Source organism: Panthera leo, chromosome D4 (genome assembly GCF_018350215.1).
Source record: "Panthera leo isolate Ple1 chromosome D4, P.leo_Ple1_pat1.1, whole genome shotgun sequence".
Classification (NCBI taxonomy): Eukaryota; Metazoa; Chordata; class Mammalia; order Carnivora; family Felidae; genus Panthera; species Panthera leo.
In genome coordinates, this window is record NC_056691.1 from 19035874 (window position 1) to 19057503 (window position 21630).

At 34.5% G+C, this 21630-nt stretch overlaps 1 protein-coding gene across 1 annotated transcript in view; it reads left to right on the forward strand.

Moving 5' to 3' along the window:
- The window catches only part of VPS13A (vacuolar protein sorting 13 homolog A), a 234969-nt gene extending 217278 nt beyond the window's left edge, over positions 1–17691 (forward strand). Inside the window, 9 exon segments of the mRNA XM_042913973.1 lie at positions 831–976; positions 2170–2251; positions 3090–3203; positions 4025–4100; positions 4186–4349; positions 4896–4941; positions 5047–5170; positions 14780–14894; positions 17461–17691. Of these exon segments, the coding sequence (XP_042769907.1) occupies positions 831–976; positions 2170–2251; positions 3090–3203; positions 4025–4100; positions 4186–4349; positions 4896–4941; positions 5047–5170; positions 14780–14894; positions 17461–17568 (975 nt within the window). The 3' untranslated portion in view covers positions 17569–17691.
- The last annotated feature ends 3939 nt before the right edge of the window (positions 17692–21630 follow it).

Consider the following 21630-nt stretch of genomic DNA (forward strand, 5'->3'; position numbering starts at 1 on the left):
GTTTTCTATTAACATGCTTAATGACAGTTTTCAAAATTGTGTGTATGATTGTATATTTTTTTATTGAATTATAATTGACATAGAACATACATTAGTTTCAGGTGTATAAGGTGATGATTCATTACTTATATACGCTGTGAGATGATCACCACAATAAGTCAAATGACCATCCATCACCATACATGTTAAAAATTTTTTTGTCTTGTATGGGAACTTTTAAGATTTATTTACTCTTAGCAACTTTCAAATAATGCACTATAATATTAATAACTATAGTCTTTAAGTTTTCAATTAATTCATAAAGTAACCTCGATTTAAAAACTGGAAGTTGAATGGAACTAAATATAAGTTCTTAACACAAAGTTTCTGAATTACGTAATACTTGAAGAAAATTATTGTATAGCTATGTATGTATACCGTGTATGTGCATATGATACGAAAGTGTGTTTTAACTGTTTTCAATGTGCTAACTTAATTGTAATAGTTGAAACACTTACTTTTGGTGATACTTGAGTCATTTCAAAAACCTCAACTTCTAGATTATTAATATTATTTAAAGATGTATACAAATTACTATTTTCCTAGGTGTACCAAAAGAATCGGATTGAACCTAAATGCCATAGTAGTCTGTATTGCTGAATTTAAAATTTAAAAAGAATTGTGTTCAATTTTAAATTCCTTTAACTTTTTACATAATAATTTTGATATAATCTAGATAATTTTGAAATCTTCTTTATGGTGTAGTAAATTTAAAATAAGATTGAATTTTAAAAGCTAAAATTGTCATTTTGAAAATAGTGCTTGAAATATTTCTCTCTTTATCTCTTTAGTTGCACTTAAGTGTTTCACTGCGTTCGGGTAGAGAAGAAGCTAAAGATTCAGAAAAACAGGAAGGACTGATGGCGGTTCATTCCTTAAATCTTCTGCTGAAGAGTATTGGTGCGACTCTTACAGATGTACAAGATGTAGTTTTTAAGTATGTGTAATATTCAAATCTGTAAATTGACGAAAAGCCCATTTTATATTTACGTAAAAACTTTATAAGTGAAAAGTGTGTAAAGGACATTGCAGATCAGAGGCAAATACGGTCTTTACTGTTAAATGGAATATAATTTAACATATTACCTGCCAAGCCTTAACTGTTAAGAAACAGAACAATTATTAAATAATTTCCTTAAGAAAGAGAGACAGAGGCCATACAAGTTTGTGCATTATATAAGGCCTTTCAGGCCTTGGGGAGGATTCCTAAGAAGCTGTGTGTGCTCAAAGGTATGGTGCTTCAAAGATGTGGTTTCAAGATTTAATAGGATCAAGACTCTTTAAAGCATATGTGGCTAGAACAAAATGAATGCCATGGTAGTGGAAATGAAGGGAGCCAAGAATTTACATTTTAGTGGGAGTCATCATGGAAGCTATTAGAATATCTGACCAAAGAGACAGGAAGTCTGAGTGGAGATTTCAGATGACAAGGACCTTTTCAGGTAGCACCTGGAAAGATTATGAAGAACAATGGTAAGAATCAGTGATCCCAGCACGATGCAATTCTAAATCCAGATAAAGTTAGGTAATGAATTAAAGAACATAGGACATAAAGAACATAGGTTTGAAGACATTGAGAATAGGGTAAGATCTCTAATCCCGCTGCTATCTTACCTGCTAACACAGAGCTTCCCACGTCGTGGATCTGATATGTGCTGTGACTAGGTTAAAAGTAAACTGACCTGGATTCCTCACCTGTCAGTTGATCAGGCAGGACCTGCAGCGACTGAACCCTGGCCATTCTTGAGCATCCTCTTCCACTTGTCTCAGGTGTCAGACATTTTCTTTATGGGCCGTGATAGGACAGAGTTGAGTAATAGAGTCTATATGTATGAATGGAATTCAGAGGGTCTCTGAATCCCCTAAATTACGTGAAAGTATGTATAGGTGGCTTTTCTGAGCCTAAGATCCGTAGCTTCCATAAGACTCTTAGATGTTCTTTGACCAGAATAAGCAGAGATACATGTGAAAGAGGAAATTTTCTGATTGGCACAGGACTGTACTGAAAGGAAAGATTTGGAGAAAAATTCTAAAGAAAATGAAACCACTCATTAATATTAAAAGCATTCTCTTCACCTCTCTCCCTCTTCTCCCTTGATACGTACCCACACATATTTATGTGTTTTTCAGGCTTGCATTTTTTGAACTCAACTATCAGTTCCATACAGCATCTGAACTACAATCTGAAGTAGTAAGACACTATTCAAAACAGGTTTGTCTGAGATTATTTTACAAAGGGACAGATTAATATAAAATAGTGAAACATTTTGTGTCTTACATGTAGATGTGACAAGGCTAAGTGAGCAGCCATGTTCAAAATTTTGTAACTTTTTTTTCTCAGAATTGTAGAAAGAAATTGAGCCCTATCACCATTTCAATTTTTTGCCCTCCTGTTGTTGTTGTTTTTCCACTGACTGGTCTCTTCTGGATCATTGCGGACTTAAGACATTTTTAAATAAAATATTAACTAAGCAATTCACCAAACTTACTTAAAAAAATAGTTTCAAGGGAAACTGTTCATTAGTAACTAGCTGGTGAACACAGGCTATTTTTAATGTAATTGTATTGTTGAGTCAGCTATATATATTACTTTAATGGATTTTTTTCCACCTTTAGAAAGACTCCCGTATCTTCTGATATAACTTACAGCATCTGAGACAGCTGTCTTATAATGCACAGATCACTAAGCCTGAGTCAAGATGTGTGGGTTAAGATTCCAGTTTTGCCATTTACCTGTTACGTGGCCCAGGTTATCATTTGGTCTGCATGTTTTTCCAGTCTCTAAAATGATGGTGGTAATAGTAACCGTCAGACATAGTTGTAAACGTGAAAGAATTTTGAATATTCTAAAGCTTTATGTAAATATATTATTTCTAAAACTCTTAACACCAAATCACTTTTTAAAAACAAAACTAGTGATGAATAGGATGATACGGTTTAGGTGTTAAAATTGGTGATGAGGGTGTTGACCTAAAAGCAAACAAACAAACAAAACATTGAATTTAAAAAATTTCCTGAATATCTAATTAAGTTTGTATTTCATTTTTCAGGCCATTAAGCAAATGTACGTACTCATTCTTGGGCTTGAAGTTTTGGGAAATCCCTTTGGCTTGATTAGAGAATTTTCTGAAGGTGTGGAAGCATTTTTTTATGAACCTTACCAGGTAATAAAATAGTTATTCTTGCATTGTACAACATATTGCTAATACTTTGAATAAATAATGCATCCAGTTGTTAACTTGAGGTGTGTGTGTAAATAGATTTTGGGAGACACAACAGAAGGACATGATTTTGCAGCAAACAATGGTAAGAGATAATGGAAAATTTTGGAGGGATACGTTTACCTTTTCCCTAAAAATTTAAACTTAAGACTTTCCTAAGATACATTGAATTTTAAGTGTTCTGTTGGAATATTAAAGGTCAATAAACTTCACTCGATAGAGGAGGAAGATCACCATAGACAGGCAGTCTTTGCACAATTGTGGGGACAGTACAAATAACTATGCAGGTGGACAGTGTGCACAGCAATGTTAATCAGGGGCAAAAATTATTGTTTGGTGTCCCTTAAAATCTTCTGTTAAAACATTTAAAACTCTCTTACTTTCACTTTTAAATGAGAGGGCAATCAAAAAATAAAACTATTACTATATTATTATATTGTACAGTATAATTTAAAACATAAGAAATATTAAGAATTAAAGTGCTATTATTTCTTTTACAAAAATTATCAGGAGTAGTTTGTGGTTATGTTCTTATAACTTACATTACAGAGCAAAACATCATTTGTACACTTTGGTGAATAGTCCTATTCCTGCATTTGGATCAACTTGTTGTTACTTTCAACGTCGTGAAGTATCTCTGAGAATTCTGTTATGATGTTCAGTTTTTTGCTGGTGTCACTTCCTCTAGGCATATATTAATTTATATTAATAAGTTCACCTTTAAAATAAAATATAACCTTCTTTGTTGTTATTTGACCCTTTAGGGAGCCATCCAGGGTCCTGAAGAGTTTGTGGAGGGGATGGCCCTAGGACTGAAGGCACTAGTTGGTGGAGCTGTCGGTAAGAAACAGAATGCCTACCAGGTATGATTATGCTAAAGCAATGATGCCTTTGCTTTTACTAAAAATATTGTAATTTCTGCCAGGTGGATTAGCTGGTGCTGCCTCTAAAATCACCAATGCTATGGCGAAAGGGGTGGCAGCTATGACTATGGATGAAGACTACCAACAGAAGAGAAGAGAAGCCATGAATAAGCAACCAGCGGGTCTTAGAGAAGGCATCACTCGTGGAGGAAAAGGCTTGGTTTCTGTAAGAAGTTTCCCAGGGTTGTAAACACAGCAGGGGCCATTTTATAAGGCCACATTCTATGAATATGAAAATAGACATTGGGGCGCCTGGGCGGCTTAGTTGGCTGAATGTCCAACTTCGGCTCAGGTCATGATCTCGTGGTCCATGAGTTCGAGCCCCGTGTCGGGCTCTGTGCTGACAGCTTGGAGCCTGGAGCCTGTTTCAGATTCTGTGTCTCCCTCTGTCTCCTCCCCTCCCCTGCTCACGGTCTGTCTTTCTCTCTCAAAAATAAACATCAAAAAAAAATTTTTTTTTTAAATAGACATTTAACTTGCACTCCTTCAAGTGTTATTTAGATATCGGAGAAGCAGGGGGTTGTGTCCTATATAAAATATGTCCATAGCCTCCAAAAGCATTCTGTTTAACTAAAATACGTGGACAGTGTGTTGATTCTTATAGTATCTAGAGAGCAAAACTCTTTTTTTTTTTTTTTTTGTAAGCCAGACTTGGTTTTTCAAAGCATCATGTTGAAAGTATTAAAAATTTTTAATTGTGCTTTTCCTCTAGGGTTTTGTAAGTGGCATAACGGGAATTGTTACAAAACCAATCAAAGGCAAGTATATTCCTTTAGGTGATGTGTATTACCAGGTCTTTCACAAATTGATTCTGTTTTCTCTCATGATTCACTTGCCTAAACCTTTGTTGTTTTTCTTTCTAGGAGCTCAAAAAGAAGGAGCAGCTGGTTTCTTCAAAGGTGTCGGGAAAGGTTTAGTTGGAGCAGTGGCAAGGCCAACCGGAGGCATCATAGACATGGCTAGCAGTACATTTCAGGGAATAAAAAGGTAGGTTCTGTTTGGTGGAAGATATGAGTAAAACTCTTAAACCATGAGAAATAAAATAAATCTGTTTGCCTCAAGGCACTTGTTTATGAACCTTACAGTATGGCAAATTACATATGATTTCCTAATTCCTTTTTAAGTTGTTGCCTTTGCATCAGTTCAGCTTTATGGAGCTCTCCTTTATTGGTCATTGGTCATTCGTTCCCAGCAGCCTTGGCAGGAAAGGCCTCAGCAGGTTAGGCAGGCTCTTCGGTTGCCTTGAATGAGGTGCATTATTAATAATGTAATGCCACACACGCACGCTAGTTCTAAAATTAGCAAATACAGTATTCTCTCTCCTTTTAAGAAATAAAGAATGGCATTTTATATTCCTGGTTTAAACTCAGCTTGTGTTCCGCCTCCCCTTATGGTCTTACTTTGTTACAAAACCATTACATCCATTTCCTCTCTTTTTCTTCATTTGTGCAAATAATTTTAAAACATCCTCTCTTGCTCCAAGTTAAATTTAGCTTAAGATTGAAATTTGGTAGTTGCATTATTATCTCTGTTCTAGAGCTTTGTAACCCATACAACAATGGATTAAATTCATGCTAATGAGACCTAACAGGAAGTTAGGTATATGGACATTTCCCTAATCTATTTCTTGCTTCCTGCTTTATTGAGGTAAGTACGGTCATTATATGGAGCTGCTCCTTTTTTTTGTTTTTTTAACTGTTCCTCTTAAGTTAGTATTTCCTACTGTTTACCATAATTGGGTGTTTCTGGTTTTATACTTTAGTATTAAGATAGGGGAAAAAAGGTCTCTTCTCCTTATAACTTTAGATTCACAAATAGAATGTATTAAGTTGTCATCAGAGAAGCTCAAACTCAGTGAAACATAAATAAATCAAAATCAACAGCTATGCAGGTATATGCCCAAAGTTGCTAGAATAACCTTCCATTTTTCTAAACCTTTGTAATCTGTAATGACCTGCGCTACCTTTAAGGATTAAGGGCAAAATAAAACATTTTTAATAAAAATAAGACTAAGAACTATTAAAAATATACTTAAGAAGAAGGATATTAAAACCAGAAATGAGAAGTGGATTATGAGAATCAAATAAAAGAATATAAATGAGTGAATAAATCTAATTGAACTATATAGAAACAACATTGGAACCAAAATATTAACAATAAGTTGCAGAGGCACCTGCGTGGCTCAGTTGGTTAAGCATCTGACTCTTGATTTTGACTCAGGTGATGATCTCACGGTTCATGAGATTGAGCCCTCCACTGGGCTCTCTACTGAAAGAAAGGAGCCTGTTTGGGGTTCGTTCTCTCTCTCTCTGTCTCTGTCTCTGTCTCTCTCTCTCTCTCTCAAATAAATAAACTTTACAAAGGAATAAGTTACAATTTGAGAAGTGAATATTTGGCATTAAGCATTTTAATATATTGTTTTTGAAGAGGATATACTATATAGTTTCTATAGATATGTATCAATTAGATACTTTTAATCACTCAAGAAACCAGAAACTAATATAATTGCCAAAGTTCTTGTCCTCATATGACTTAATTCTGCTGTGAAAGCAATAAGTGAATATTTATTATATACGATAATATATATGTATATGATGAATATACAGTATGCTAAATGGTGAAAAATTCTTTGAGGAAAAAATAAAACCGTGAAAGAGATAAGAGCATCCCAAGTGGTAGGGAGGAAAGTTGCCATCTTAAATGTAAGTAAGGTATTCAGGGAAGTTTCCCTGGTAAGATTAAATTTGAGGAAAGACTGAAGAAGTAAGGGAGTGAGCCATGTGAGAAGGTGCCAGGCAGTAGGAACTGCCAGTAAGAAGCCCCGATGCCAGCAGTATGCTTGGCTTGAGAAGTAGCAAGACCAGTGTGCTCAGAGTAGAGTGAATCCAAGGAGAGAGTTGGAAAAGATGATATTAGAGAATGCCTAGGGGTTCCGATCATATGGGGTTGGTAAGCCACTGTAAGGACTTTGGCTTTTTCTTGATATAAGAAATCATTGGATGGTTTTGGCCAAGAAAAATGATGTGAGCTGGCTGCTATATATATATATATCTCTATATATATCGACAGTAAATTGCAGGGGGACACAGTGGAACACTTAGGAGGCCTTTGCAGTAATCCAGATGTGAGGTGGTGGTGGTGAGACCTGGATAGGCTAGAAGTTCGTACGAAGGAATCATGTTCTACGTGTATTTTGAACGTAGTGACAACAGGATTACATAAAGGATTGGATGTCGGCCATTAAAGAGAATCATTGTGGATAATTCTAAAGTTTTTTTCTGAAATGATGGAAATACCGTATTGTCATTACACTTAGGGGAGGGGGGAATTAGAAGTTTTGTTTGAATACATTAAGTCTAAACTATCTCTTAGACATCCAGATGGGGACATCAAGTAGCTGCAGAGTATTAGAGTCTGAAGTTCAAGAGAAAGGTGCAAGCTGGAGTTAAAAATTTGAAATGTGTGAGCCTGTAATGGGTGTTTCAAGTTGTGCGATTTTATGAGATCACCTAGGGAATGAGAATAGAAACGAGGAAAAAAATAGATCCAAGGACTTGGCTTTAGATATACCAACACTGAGAAGTTGGGAAAAATAAGGAGGACCCAGCAAAGGAGTCTGGAAAGGAATGGCCCTTAAAGTATGGGGGATAATCGAGAGGGCGGTGTTCCGAAAGCTAAGACACAGACAATCCCAGCTGTACTGTTGTTTAAGAGGAAAGGGAAATCCTCACTTCCCCATTCAACATCATGTAAGAGTATTAGAAATTTGTTCTAAAAACTGGTGTGGAACTTACAGTGGAGGTGTGGTACCCCCTCCTTAACCTTTGCTTAGAATACTCTTTCTTCTGTTACATGGTTGCTTCCTTTATTCAACACTTTCCCAGTGAGTGAGGCCTTGCCATGGCCACCCTAAAGTTTCATTTTGTCCCCTATTCTGCCCTCAGATACATCATATATCTCTTCCTTCCTTGATTGCCCCGCCCCCTTTAGCTCTTTTCATCACTAAATACGCTATAAATTTTACCTTGCTTGTCTCTCCTGGTAGAACGTAAGTTCTATGAATGCAGTGGCTCTTGTCTATTTCCACATGACTTAAAACATGGCTTGACCTGTGGGAGTTTTGTTTTGTTTTTGTTTTTTAATTGAGATAACTGTGGAGTCACGTTCAATTGTGGGAAATAACGTGGAGAGATCCCTTGTTTGTACACTGTACTGTGTTTACTCTGGCTGCTGTAACAAATGACCACGACCTTGGTGGCCTAAATGCTAAACATTCATCCTCTTATAGGTCTGGAGGCCAGAAGTGAGAACTAAGTGCCAGCAAGGCTGCAGTCCCTCTGGAAGGTAGAATTTGCACCTTCCCTCTTCCTCCTGGTGGCCGCAGGCATTTCTTGACTTGTGACCACATCAGTCCAACCTCTGCCTTCATCTTTGTATCACCTCCTCCTCTGTATGCTTACTCTCCCCCTGGGTCTCTTCTGTGATGACACATGTCCCACCCAGATAATCCAGGACTACCGCCTCATCTCAGAGTCCTTAAATTCACCTCATCCTCATAGACTTGACCCTGTAAAATGGCATTCAGAAGTTCAGGGATCTAGCATGATTTCTTTGAGAACCACCGTCCAGACCACTACACGTTTTCCTAGATTTCAGAATAGTAACATTTTGCATAACCATAGTACAGCATCACAGCCAGGATATCGATGTTGATACGATCCATCAACTTTATTCAGATTTCCCACCGTGACTTGGACTCACTTGCTTCTTTGTGCCCTCATCCCATTCAGTTTCATCACCTGTGTTATGTTCATGTATCCACCATTAGTCAGGGTAGTAAGTAGTTCACCACACAAATACTTCTGTTGCCCTTTCCTAACTCCGTCTACCTCCCTCCCATGGACCCCCAAAATCTTTAATACCACTTTAAATACCCAAATACAGTCTATTTAAAAGTGAGATATAATTCACATACTGTAAGAAATTGCCGTTTTAAAGTATGCATTTGGTAGCTTTTAGCATTCACAAGGTTGTACAACTATCAGCACTATTTCCAGAACATTTTCAATCACCCCAAAGAAAACCCTGCACTTGTCAACAGTTATCATGTCTCTTTCCTCTCAGCCAATGGCAACTATTCTACTTTCTGTCAGTAAATTTACACTTTCTGGACATTTCATATAAATGGAGTCATACGGTGTGTAGCCTCTGTGTGCCTGGATTCTTTCACTTAAAATTACAATGTTTCAAGGTTCATCCATGTAGCATAAATGAGACCTTCGTTTCTTTTTATGAGTAAATATGCCATTGTATGGATAGACTCCCTTTGGTTATCTGTTTCTTAGCTGATGGGTAATTAGGTTGTTTTTACTCTGTTGCAAACAGTGCTGCTGAAAACATGGAAGTTTTCATGTGGATGTATGCTTTGAGTTCTCTTGAGTTTTTCTTTAGAAATGGAATTGCTTGGTCAGTTTGATAACCTCTGTGTTTAACTTACTGAATTAATTACCAAACTGTTTTCCACAGCAGCTATACTATTTTATATCCCCATCAACAGTGAAGAAGTTTCTAATATTCCATATCCTCTCTAACACTAGTTATTTTCCATTTTGCTTTTTTTAAATAGCTAATCTATTGGGTGTAAAGTAATATCTCATTGTGGTTTTGATTGCTATTTCTTAATGATATAGAACATTCATATCATTTTGCTTATTTGCCATTTGTATATCTTTCCTGGAGAAATGTCTATTCATGTAAAATATCTTTTACATTTTTTAATTGAGCTGATTATCTTTTTACTGTTGAACTGTAAGAGTTCTTTATATATTCTGGAAACTAGACCACATTTTCTCCTATTTATGTATTTTATCTTTTCTGCTGGTGCTTTTTGATGAAGTCTGATTTATCTGTATGTTCTTGGGTTGCTGTGCTTTTGCTCTCATACCTGAGAAAGCATTACTTAGTCCAAGGTCATGAAGATTTACACCCATATTTTCTTCTAGCAGAGTTACAGTTTTACCTCTTAAGTTCAGGTCTTTGATTCATTTTAATTTTTAAATTTTCGTATGTGATGGGGCACCTGGGTGGCTCAGTCGGTTGAGCGTCCGACTTCGGCTCAGATCATGATCTCACAGTTTGTGGGTTCGAGCCCCGCATCGGGCTATTTGCTGACTGCTCGGAGCCTGGAGCCTGCCTCCCTCTCTCTGTCTCTGCTCCTCCCCTGCTCATGCTGTGTCTCTCTCTCCTTCAAAAATAAATAAAAAAACATTTAAAAAACTTTTTAAATTTTTGTATGTGATGAGAGTTTGGATCCATATTTATTCTTTTGCATGTGCAAATCTAGTTGTCCCAACACCATTTGTTTGAAAGGACTACATTTTCCCTACTGAATGGTCTTGAAGCTCTTGTCCAATATCAATTGACTATAAATTTGAGTTTATTTCTAGACTCTCAGTTCTGTCCCATTGATCTGTATGTATATCCTTAATGCAGTAACACACTGCATTGCTGTAGCTGTGAAGTAAGCTTTGAAATCAGTAAGTATGAGTCTTCTGACTTTGTTCCTCTTTTTCAAGATATTTAGATATTCTGAGTCACTTCAGTTAGCATATGGTTAATTTCTGCAAAAAAGGATAGCTGGAATTTTGAATAGTGATTGTGTTGAACCAAGATCAGTTTGGAGATTATTGCCATCTTAACAATATTAAGTCTCCCCAATCTATGAAAATGGATGTCTTTCCATTAATTTCGGTCTTTAATTTTTTTTTCAATGATGTTTTGTAGTTTTCAATATCTGTGTCTTTTCGTAAATTCATTCATAAGTATTACATTCTTTTTGATGCTATTATGTTTTAATTTCATTTTTGGATTGTGTATTGCTAGTATATAGAAATACTAGTTTTTGTATATTGAGCTTTTATTCTGCAACCTTATGAAACTTGTTTGTTAGCCCTAATAGTTGGATTCTTTTTTTTTTTTAAGTTTATTTATTTATTTTGAGAGAGAGAGTGGGAGAGAGAGAGAGAGAGAGAATCCCAGGCAGGCTCTGCATTGTCAACGCAGAGCCCTATGCAGGGCTAGAACTCACAAACCATGAGATCACTGTCTGAGCTGAAGTCAGACGTTTAACCCACTGAGCCACCCAGGCGCCCCTAATAGTTGGATTATTTATGGTTTCGTATATATAAAATCATGCCATCTAGAAATAAAAGTAGTATGGGGCGCCTGGGTGGCTCAGTCAGTTGAGCATGGAGCCTGCTTCAGATTCTGTATCGCCCTCTCTCTCTACCCCTCACCCCCCAAAAAAAATATTTTTTAAAAATAAATAAAAAGTTGTTTTAGTTTTTCCTTCCAATCTGAATGCCATTTGTTTCTTCTTCTTGCTTAATTACCTTGGCTAAAACTCTAGTACAGTGTTGAATTACCAAGACCAGTCATGCCTGTCTTACTCCTGATTTTAGAGAGGAGCTTTCAGTCTTTCACCATTAACTATGATATGAGCCATGGCTTTTTTGTAGATACTCTTTATCAGGTTGAAGAAGTTCCTTTCTATTTTGAGTTTGAGTGCCTTTATCATGAAAGGATGTTGGGTTTTGTCAAATGCTTTTCTAATATTAATTAAATTGACCTTGTTTTTTTTCTTTGTTTTATTAATATAGTGTATTACATTAATTGATTTTCATATGTTGAACCAACATTGCATAGCTGGAATAAATCCCACTTGGTCATGATGTATAATCCTTTTTATGAGCTGCTAGATTTAGTTTGCTAAAATTTTATCTGAGTTCTTTTGCGTATGTATTTACAGGGGACATTGGCCTGTTTTTTGTCATGTCTTTGCCTGGTTTTGTTATTAGGGGAGTACTGTCTTCCTAGAATAATTAGGAAGTATTCCCTTCTCTTCATTTTTTGAGATGAGTTTGTGGAAGAATTACATTAATTTTTCTTTAAACATTTGATAAAATTCACCAGTGAGGCCATTTGGATTTGACCTTTATTTCTGGTAAATTTTTTGATTACTCATTCAGTCTCTTTAAGTCTTAATCATATTGTCTGTTCTTTCCAGTCATTTTAAGTTCCCTCTCTTTTTTTCTTTGTGTGTCTGATGGTTTGTCATTTTTGTTGACTTTACCAAAGAACCAATTTTTGGTTTATTGACTCCCTCCATTGTTTTTCTATTTTATTTTTCTTTCTTCTAATTTTTTTTTCTGCCCTAATTTTTCTTATTTCCTTCCACATTCTGCTAGCTTTGGGTTTAGTTTGCTCTTCTTTTTCTAGTTTCTCAAGGTGTAAAGTTAGATGATTGATTTGGGATCTTTCTTCTTTTTAAGTGTTGGGCACTCACAGTATAAATTACTTTCTGAGCAGTGTCTTCACTACATTCCACAAGTTTTGGTTTGTTGTGTTTTTGTTTTCAATTGTCTCAAAGTAATTACTTTCCTTTGTTACTTTTCTTGGACCTTGAATTATTTAGGCTTCTGCTTTTAATTTCCACAAATTTGTGAATTTCTCAAATTTCCTTCTCTCATAGATTTCTAATTTTATTCTGTGTGGCCAGAAAAAAACATACTTTACAAGTTTTAGTATAACTTTTATATTTACTGAGATGTGTTTTATGGCCTAAAACGTAGTCTGTCCCGGAAAGTATTGTGTGTGTGCTTGAGAAGAATATGTAGTTTGCTATTGTTGAATTAAGTGTTCTCTGTATAGATGCCTGTTAGGTCTAGTTAGATTATAGTGTTATTCATATCTTCTATTCCCTTGCTGATCTTTTGTCTATATGATACTCACTACTGAAAGTAGGATACAAAAATAACTATAATTGTAGATCTTTTCCTCTTTTTAGTTCTGCCAGTTTTTGCTTCATGTATTTGAGAACTCTTGTTAAGTACTTATATGTTTAAAATTTTTATATCTTCTTGATGTATTAACCCTTTTCTTGTAAAATGTTCTTTGTATCTGAGAATTTTTTGTTTAAAGTTTAATTATTTTCTGATCTTAATACGGTTATTCCACCTCTCTTTTAGTTACTGTTTACATGGTATATCTTTTTCCATCCTTTTATTTTCAACTTATTTGTGTCTGTGATTCTAAAGTGAATCTTTTTTGGACAGCATTTAGTTGGATCAACTTTTTTTTATCCATTCTGCCAGTCTGCTTTTTAACTGATGAATTTACCCCATGGTATGTGTTATATATATATGGGTACGTTATGGAGTAAGTTCTTAATATTTATTGAATCTCTGAATGTTTGTTGAATGAGTGAACAAACAGATGGACCATTCTCATGTAGTTCCATGCAGTTAAAAATGTTAAATTATTACAGGACCAGATTCAGCAAAGTATTTATGTATTTCAAGCAATGCTTATCAGCCTAAGTAGGAATATGTTAGGGTATTTGAACATTAAACAACATACATGTAATTTGACTTATAGCAATAATAGATTGAAGGAGATTAACCAAAGGTCACAGCAATGACCGGACAGGAATTTCTTAATTAAAATTCATTGCCCATTCAAAATTTTCCAAAACAATAACAGGAACTATATGCTAAGAGTGGAAATGAACTTCCTTGGCTTGGCAAAAGGTGCCTTTTTTTTTTTTTTTTTTTTTTTTTTTTTTTTTTTTAAATATATGAAATTTACTGTCAAATTGGTTTCCATACAACACCCAGTGCTCATCCCAAAAGGTGCCCTGCTCAATACCCATCACCCACCCTGCCCTCCCTCCCACCCCCCATCAACCCTCAGTTTGTTCTCAGTTTTTAACAGTCTCTAATGCTTTGGCTCTCTCCCACTCTAACCTCTTTTTTTTTTTTTTTTCCTTCCCCTCCCCCATGGGTTTCTGTTATGTTTCTCAGGATCCACATAAGAGTGAAACCATATGGTATCTGTCTGTGAAATAAGCCATACAGAAAAAGGTGCCTTTAAAAAAGAAAATTATTGGGGCGCCTGGGTGGCTCAGTCGGTTAAGCGTCCGACTTCGGCTCAGGTCATGATCTCACGGTCCGTGAGTTCAAGCTCCGCGTCGGGCTCTGTGCTGATCACTGAGAGCCTGGAGCCTGTTTCAGATTCTATGTCTCCCTCTCTCTCTGACCCTCCCCCATTCATGCTCTGTCTCTCTCTCTCTCAAAAATAAATAAACGTTAAAAAAAAAAAATTATTGTTAATATTGGTTCCTCATGGAAAACTCAGTAGAAGCTTTCCCTTTAAAGCTAAGAATGAGACAAGGTTGCCTACAGTCCCCTCTTATACTTAGCATTGTATTGGAGGAACCAAACAGTATTGTAGGAAAAGAAAAAGAAGTTAAAAGCCTTAAAGCAGAGAAAAAAAGAAAAAAGCAGTACTCATCATTTGCTGATTCTCTGATTATTGTGTACAAAGAAAGTCCAAGACAATCAGTAAACAAACTTCTTTTCAAGTCTATATTTTTCTAGAGAACTTAAATTTATTGGTGTCATAAAGACAAATTTTAAAATAGAGGAGTGATGTAAGAGTCTTATCCAAAAGAACATTCTTTTCAGTAGTTGCATTTTAAATTGTACATAAGAGTATTTGAATAGTTTTTATACTCAAGCTATATGTTCTTCCCTGTAGAGCTACAGAGAGTTCTGATGAAGTGGAGAGCCTGCGACCCCCTCGATTCTTTAATGAGGATGGAGTTATCAGACCTTACAGGTTGAGGGATGGGACTGGCAACCAAATGTTACAGGTGGGTGAAGAAGTATCTTACACACTAAGATTAATTTAGTCAAGTTTGCTTTATTACAAGTATCTATATAATGATTCCAATATATATTAGATTATTTGGGCTTTAGATGTTTTGCTTAATTCTGTTTAGAAGTTTTTTATGTTTACTTAGGTTTTAATGTACGTTTATTTACTATAAGATTTTTTTTTCTTTTTTACAGGCATCAAAAAGTTTGATATGAAAACAGTTAATGCATGACTTTGCAAGTGAAAGCCAGCAGTAGATTTTAGTCTTAAAATTTACAAACTACGTACAGCTGTTTCAATATTTTGAATACAAAGAAAAGCTTTCGTATTGGTAACTTTTTGTATAGGATTTTAGTGGATCTGATCTCGTTATAGGGTATTCTTAGTTCTGTACTGGATTTGCTAGATTTGTTGCAAACCATCATGCCTTTTGTACCCTCATAACTGGTGGTACTTACTTAACCAGTTAGACCATTTCTGCGTAGGGGACTCCCTCTGCATATCAAGCTGGTAGCTTTAATACAATTCTCCTGTCCACTTGGGCACTGATAAGGGAAAAATCAGTTCCACTGCTATTGTGAATTCTTGGGTTTCTTAGGCTTTTCTTTGGAAAATATTCAAGTGGCCATGACCTTCTTCCTGCCTTATGCTTGTGTAGTCTATTTAAAACCTGTGGAATCTGATAAGCAGTTCACATGAAAGCCAACATCTTTTAGAAAGGAAAATTGGCTTTTGAAACAGTAGACCATTTGAAGGTAGAATATTTTACCAGTTTAGATACTTTTCTTACTTTGAAAATTGTCCTTTTTAAAATTTGGATTATGGTGTAGGTAGCATACGTAATAGGTTATACCATTTCAAGTTACTTCATCTGTGGTTTAGATGTGGAGTCCTAAAGTAAAGCACTTGTTGGAAAACAAACCAGGAGTCGTTATGTTAAATAGACTTGAAAATATTCGTAGTAATAATAACCTGTAGGGATATGGTGCTTCCTTTATAGCCTTGATATTTTAAATATTTTCATGTTTAAAATGACCATGGTAAATATTTAAAACTTCAGTATTTTACCCACTACATGTAGAGAATATCACTTTGAATAAAATGTGCTTCCATCTAATATAGTAAAACATGACCATTGAGCTAATGTGTATTATTTAATAAAGTGATACTGTATTTAAAATGTTTTTAAAGCCTCAAAATAATTGCATATGGGGTAGAACTGGCAATCTAGTGAGAGGTTGTGCTCTAAAAGGCATTTCGTACAATCTCTGCAATGACAGTGTATCATTCTTTGGAAGATGCAAACGGTGCAGAAGTCACCTACGGTTAATACATTTGAAAAATATACTTCTATTCAGTTGCTGCCTTCCCTTGTTCGGGAAGTAACGTGTTCCTTACATTAGTAACTTATGTTAATAACATACTACTAACATTTTATTGGAGTGCCTAGTCATCACCTATTGAAAAACTAAAAATATTTCTTGAGAAATTTTTAATACATTTAGTAAGAAGGAAGTGTGAGTAGTGAGGAGAATTTAGAAATACATCCTCACTATCAGGGAATAGATTATAACAAAAGGAGAGAGACATGAGATACCAAAAATTTCTCACAGCTGATAACTTGATTTTAGTGACAAGTAAATGTATTTTATACATTCATTAATTGTTAACTGAAGCTTTAAATTTTGGGATTTAAAGGTCGGGACTCTTGACTGTGTGTTTTTAAAGGTGCATATTGTTTTTAGTAGGCCAGTCTTAGTGTTAATTGCTAAAAGAGCTATTTAAAGGACTAAACCCTCACAATCCTTGTCAGCCATTTTACTTGTTTTTCAGCAAGAGCATAAATACAGTAGTAGCTGGAATACCTGTAGGAATTCACCAGAGGCCTTAGGATGTTTTTGGTTAGCATTACCTCTTACAGGTGTAAGAAGTAGGTTGTTGGTTTGGTGGTAATGGTGCTTTTTTAATCACAAGTCTGTTATTAGCAAACAGTTTAAAATCCATGAATGGCAGTATATAGAAAAAAAGTAGATGACCTAGAAACAGGATTTAAGATCTCATCTGCCAAGATTTCATCTAAGTGACTTGACAGTGGTGCCCTTCGAAAATGTTTAATATTTGAAATGCTTCTCATTTTTCTTTTTCTAATTCTCCAAAAAAAGGTACTCTGTGTTCACTAAATTATATGGATCAAAATATCATTAAATATAAAATATACTCTGTATGCCTTTGCATCTAGAAAGAAGTGCCATATTATAGTGCTTCCTGGTAGTCAATTCAAGTTACCTGCTAGAGAAATAGGATAACAATTCTAATATATTCACGAAATACCTTAGTGGTATTACCGAATTATTTTACCCATTGAGTGTACCAACCAGTGGAACTTCTTAGTCTTTGGTCTCTTAAGTTATGGAATATATCCATAATTACTGCCCTACTCATCTGAAAAGTCTGCTTCAAAATTATTCTAACTCGAACATTTCACAATTTTACATGTTTGCAAGCATTTTGCCATGCCTGACTAACCTTTGTGCTTCTTTTTTCCTTTACCATGCTTACAGAAAATTCAGGTCTACAGGGAGTGGATCATGACTCACAGTAGCAGTAGTGATGATGATGATGATGATGATGATGATGATGATGATGATGAGTCAGATCTGAAATGTTAAATTCGTGTGTTCTTTGTCATTTTATTTGGAATGTTTCATTAACATGTTTTGTATGACTGCTACCCTAATGCCTATATATCCATTTGTAAGGAGTGAAAATACTTTTTTCCTTTGAAAATGTGTTTTTACACATTTTCAGAAAGCAAAGTAATTGCATTATTAAGCACAGAAAAATGTATTTTACATCCAAAGTGGGGCATATTATATTTTCTACCATTTGCTTGTATATGTTTTGTGGCTTTATAAAATGCAGAGTTTGTCTTTACGATTTAAAGGTAGACTTAAATATTTCTTTAATGTTCACTAGTTTTCTTTTAAATTATCTGCTTATTAGCAAAATGCCATTTTTAATATTCTCTGTAAATTTTCTGGGCTATAATTCCATTGTGTAAAAGAAAAATAATAGGAACACCAAGTCAATATTTTATATTTAGCATTTGAAAAGTATTTTTGTCAAATTTCTTTTAATAATAATAAACTTATGTAACTTAAATATGAATGTGTTGTTCTATTCCAAAATCATATAGGTTGTACCACTCTCATAAGGAACATTCATGATTTGTCATGGAAGGTTAGGTGGTGACATAATGTGTAGTCTTAGAATGAAAAATAATGTTCTTTGGTTCACTTTTTATTTCATTATATATATATTTTTGTGAAAGAAGGAACAAAGTTGGTTTTATAGCCATTATATTTACTTGTTAACCTAAATATCCATATGCTATATCCCTATTATAAAATATTACAGATTAATTCAGGATATTAGAAGAATTTTTATAGTATTTTTATAGTTTGTTTTTTTTTAATTTTCAACTTGAACGATTTTGTCCCATTTTTTTTTAATTTTTTTTTTCCAAGAGAGAAAGCGAGCACGCCTACGTGTGAATAAGTGGGAAAGGGTGGAGAGAGGTAGACGGAAGATCTCAAGCGGGCTCCTCGCTGACAGCAGAGAGCCTGATGTGGAGCTCAAACTCCCAAACTGAGATCGTGGCCTGAATTAGATGCTTAACTGACTGAGCCACCCAGGCGCCCCTATCTTGTCCTAATTCACTATTCAGTTAGATGTACAAAAGAAATCGTCTAAAGGTGAATGACTAGTAGTAATATATTTTTTTTTAGTTTTTATTTCAATTCCAGTTCATTAACATACAGTATAGTATTAGTTTCAGGTGTACAATATAGTGATTCACCAGTTCTTTATACTACCCAGTGCTTATCAGGACAAGTGCACTCCTTACTCCCCATCACCTATTTCACCCATCCCCCCACCTACCACCCCTCTGGTAAACCATCAGTTTGTTCTCTATAGTTAAGAGTCTGTTTCTCGGTTTGCCTGTCTCTCTCTTCTAATTCTTTTTTAGTTAAATGGTAATCCCTACGACTGCTGTGTTTTTGGATCAACAGAGAAACATTTACCTTGACTTATGTTAATCAGTTTATATTGAGCTTATATTAATTGGATTGTAGTAAATAATTGCTTAATCAACTTTTGGTTTAATTGATTCAACTCATCATTTCTGAATCTCTTCTGATTCTTAAGTTTACCAAGATTTTAGTTCTATAAATCATTGTTCTATTTCTTAGAACATGACTAGTTTAATTATTTAGTATTGAGCTTACAAAAAAAGAAGCTAAAAAATGATAAGGTCTTTTGAAATTTCTACCTGCCTAGCATTCATTTAAATTAAATAGAAATCAAGGTTGTATATACTAGGACTAAGAAATATGTGAGTGCCAAATAATTTAATTATTGTTTTCACCAAAATAGTATTCTTCTCTTTTTGGATGAGTAAATACATGAGAACAGTGACCATTAAAATAGTCATGACTTGTATCAGAGACAGTGTAAATCCATCTTATCGCCATTGGTCTCTCACCCCTGGCTAAAATCAAACAAAACCTACTCCTTCTACAAGGAGCTAGAAAGAGCACAACCTATTATTATGTATTGCGTATGTCTTAGGAAAGGCCTGGAAATGTCTTCATTGACTTTTTACACTTCAGTGAGGCACAGGGCCTTTCTAAATGGGAAAACTACTGAACTTCTTGATTACAAGGCATTTACTGACTTTCCTGTGGTTGGTCTGTGACACTTAATCCTATGGTATAGGTTTCATAAAGGTTCGTAAGAATTTATCGGGAAAAGTTCTGGATATTTCAGCATCGCCTTGCCATTTTAATGAAAAGGAAATTGTAGACGGGGTTACATTTATTTAAGATCCCTTAAACAGCGCAATGATTTAAAACCATATTCTAGTAACTAATAAGCTGTCATGTAGTTCATGTAGTCTTAAGGATTTAGCATTCTTAAATTTTTAATACTTAGAAGTGAAATATGTTCTTAACAGAATAACTGCCCTTGTTCTTTCTGTTTTCATGCCCAGGGAAAAATCTTTTCAAGCTGCTTTGACCACCAATACTATTTTTCCAGTAAAAAAAAAGTTGCTTTTTATTACAGAAAAATTCAAGATTGAAGATTCCTCTGTTATTTTACACCAGTGTGTTCATGTTGGAAATATAGGACATGAACAAAAATATCTTCTTACTCCTCACCAAATATATAGAAAATAAGTTCAACTTTGGCACTTTTATGAGATGCTTATTAGAGGCTTTATAATTAATTAGAATTTTAAAATGGAAGTATTTTATAATGAGAAAGTGTAGAAAGCTACATCTGAAAGATTAAGTCGTACCACACCTTTCCATATCCTTTATTTATATTCTAAATTTCTATTTGATCACTGCTTATGTATAGAAAAAGGAAAGGAGGGGTTCTTCTATCATCTCTAAGGGAGTCATCACTCATTCTCTCTTTGCCTTTGTATTTACTTGACACTTGAGTAACATTGAAAACTGGCAGGAAGAAAAACTCATAAAAATCCTGAAATTGTGGACATCTTTACCGTGGATAAATTTATAAGAGCAGCTTATAAGTGAAGTAAGATGAATTGGATATAACAAATGTAAATCCAGAATAATATTGCTGCCAATATTCCTTATAAAAAAAATAAATTTCACTTTGTTTCCATATTTAAAATAATCTGGATTTTATAAATTTTACATTTTGAAATTGTTCAAAACATATCAGTGTTAAGTGTTGATTTTAAAGTGATGCTATTAAAATTTGCAAATAGAGCCATTGTAATTTGTGACTAGGACATCAATATTCAACATGAAATACATGATACTGTATTTACATCCCAAGGTCATGTATCCTGAAGAACAATAGCTGCTGTAATAGTTGGTCTGATTTAACCCCTGTGGTGAAATTTTGCATCATACTCTCCTATAGTAATGGGAGGAGGACCAGAGACAAACAAAAGTGTTACTGAGTACTTTTCTACCACCCCTTCAAGCCTTTGGTTTTGTTTTGTAGATTTCCTTGCAAAAGTATAATTTATTATTAATTTATAATGGTCAAAAAACATTAAAGGTCTTATGGGGTCTAAATAAGATACATAAATTATTCATTTATAGCAAGTAATTGTGATGGGTATGTAAAAAGAATGTCAATTTTAATTTATCCCTGCACCTTTGAGATAAATGGAGATTAAAAATGTTTAGATTGTTAATTTAATCTTTAATTTCAGTGGATGAATGTTTGAATTCATGAAGTGCAGTGAGTATAAACAGTACTATGTAAAACATTATCGAAAGTACTGAATCCAAGAAGAATAAAACACATGATTTCAAATTGGTCTCTATTAGGGAGCTAGTTAGAATAATTTAAAATTTTCACATGTAGCAGTTTGTGGTTGGTTAGTTTTAATGCGGTAGACCATTTTCGTGTCCGTTATCTCAGTGTGATGAATTTATTTAGTAATTATTTAGCAATAGTGTACCTCTAAAATGAGCTTTAAATTAAATGTCTAATAACTTTGTAAAGTTGGTTTTTAATATAGGCTTTTTATTACATATGTATATTCTAAGCAATGAAATGGTAACAAAGATACGTGCTAAATTGCATTATGCCATTTTCTGAATCTTAGAGATGCTTAAATATTTGTTCAAAATAGTATAGTCAATATCAGTGTTTTTGAAAAACAAAGGATAGAGACTTAG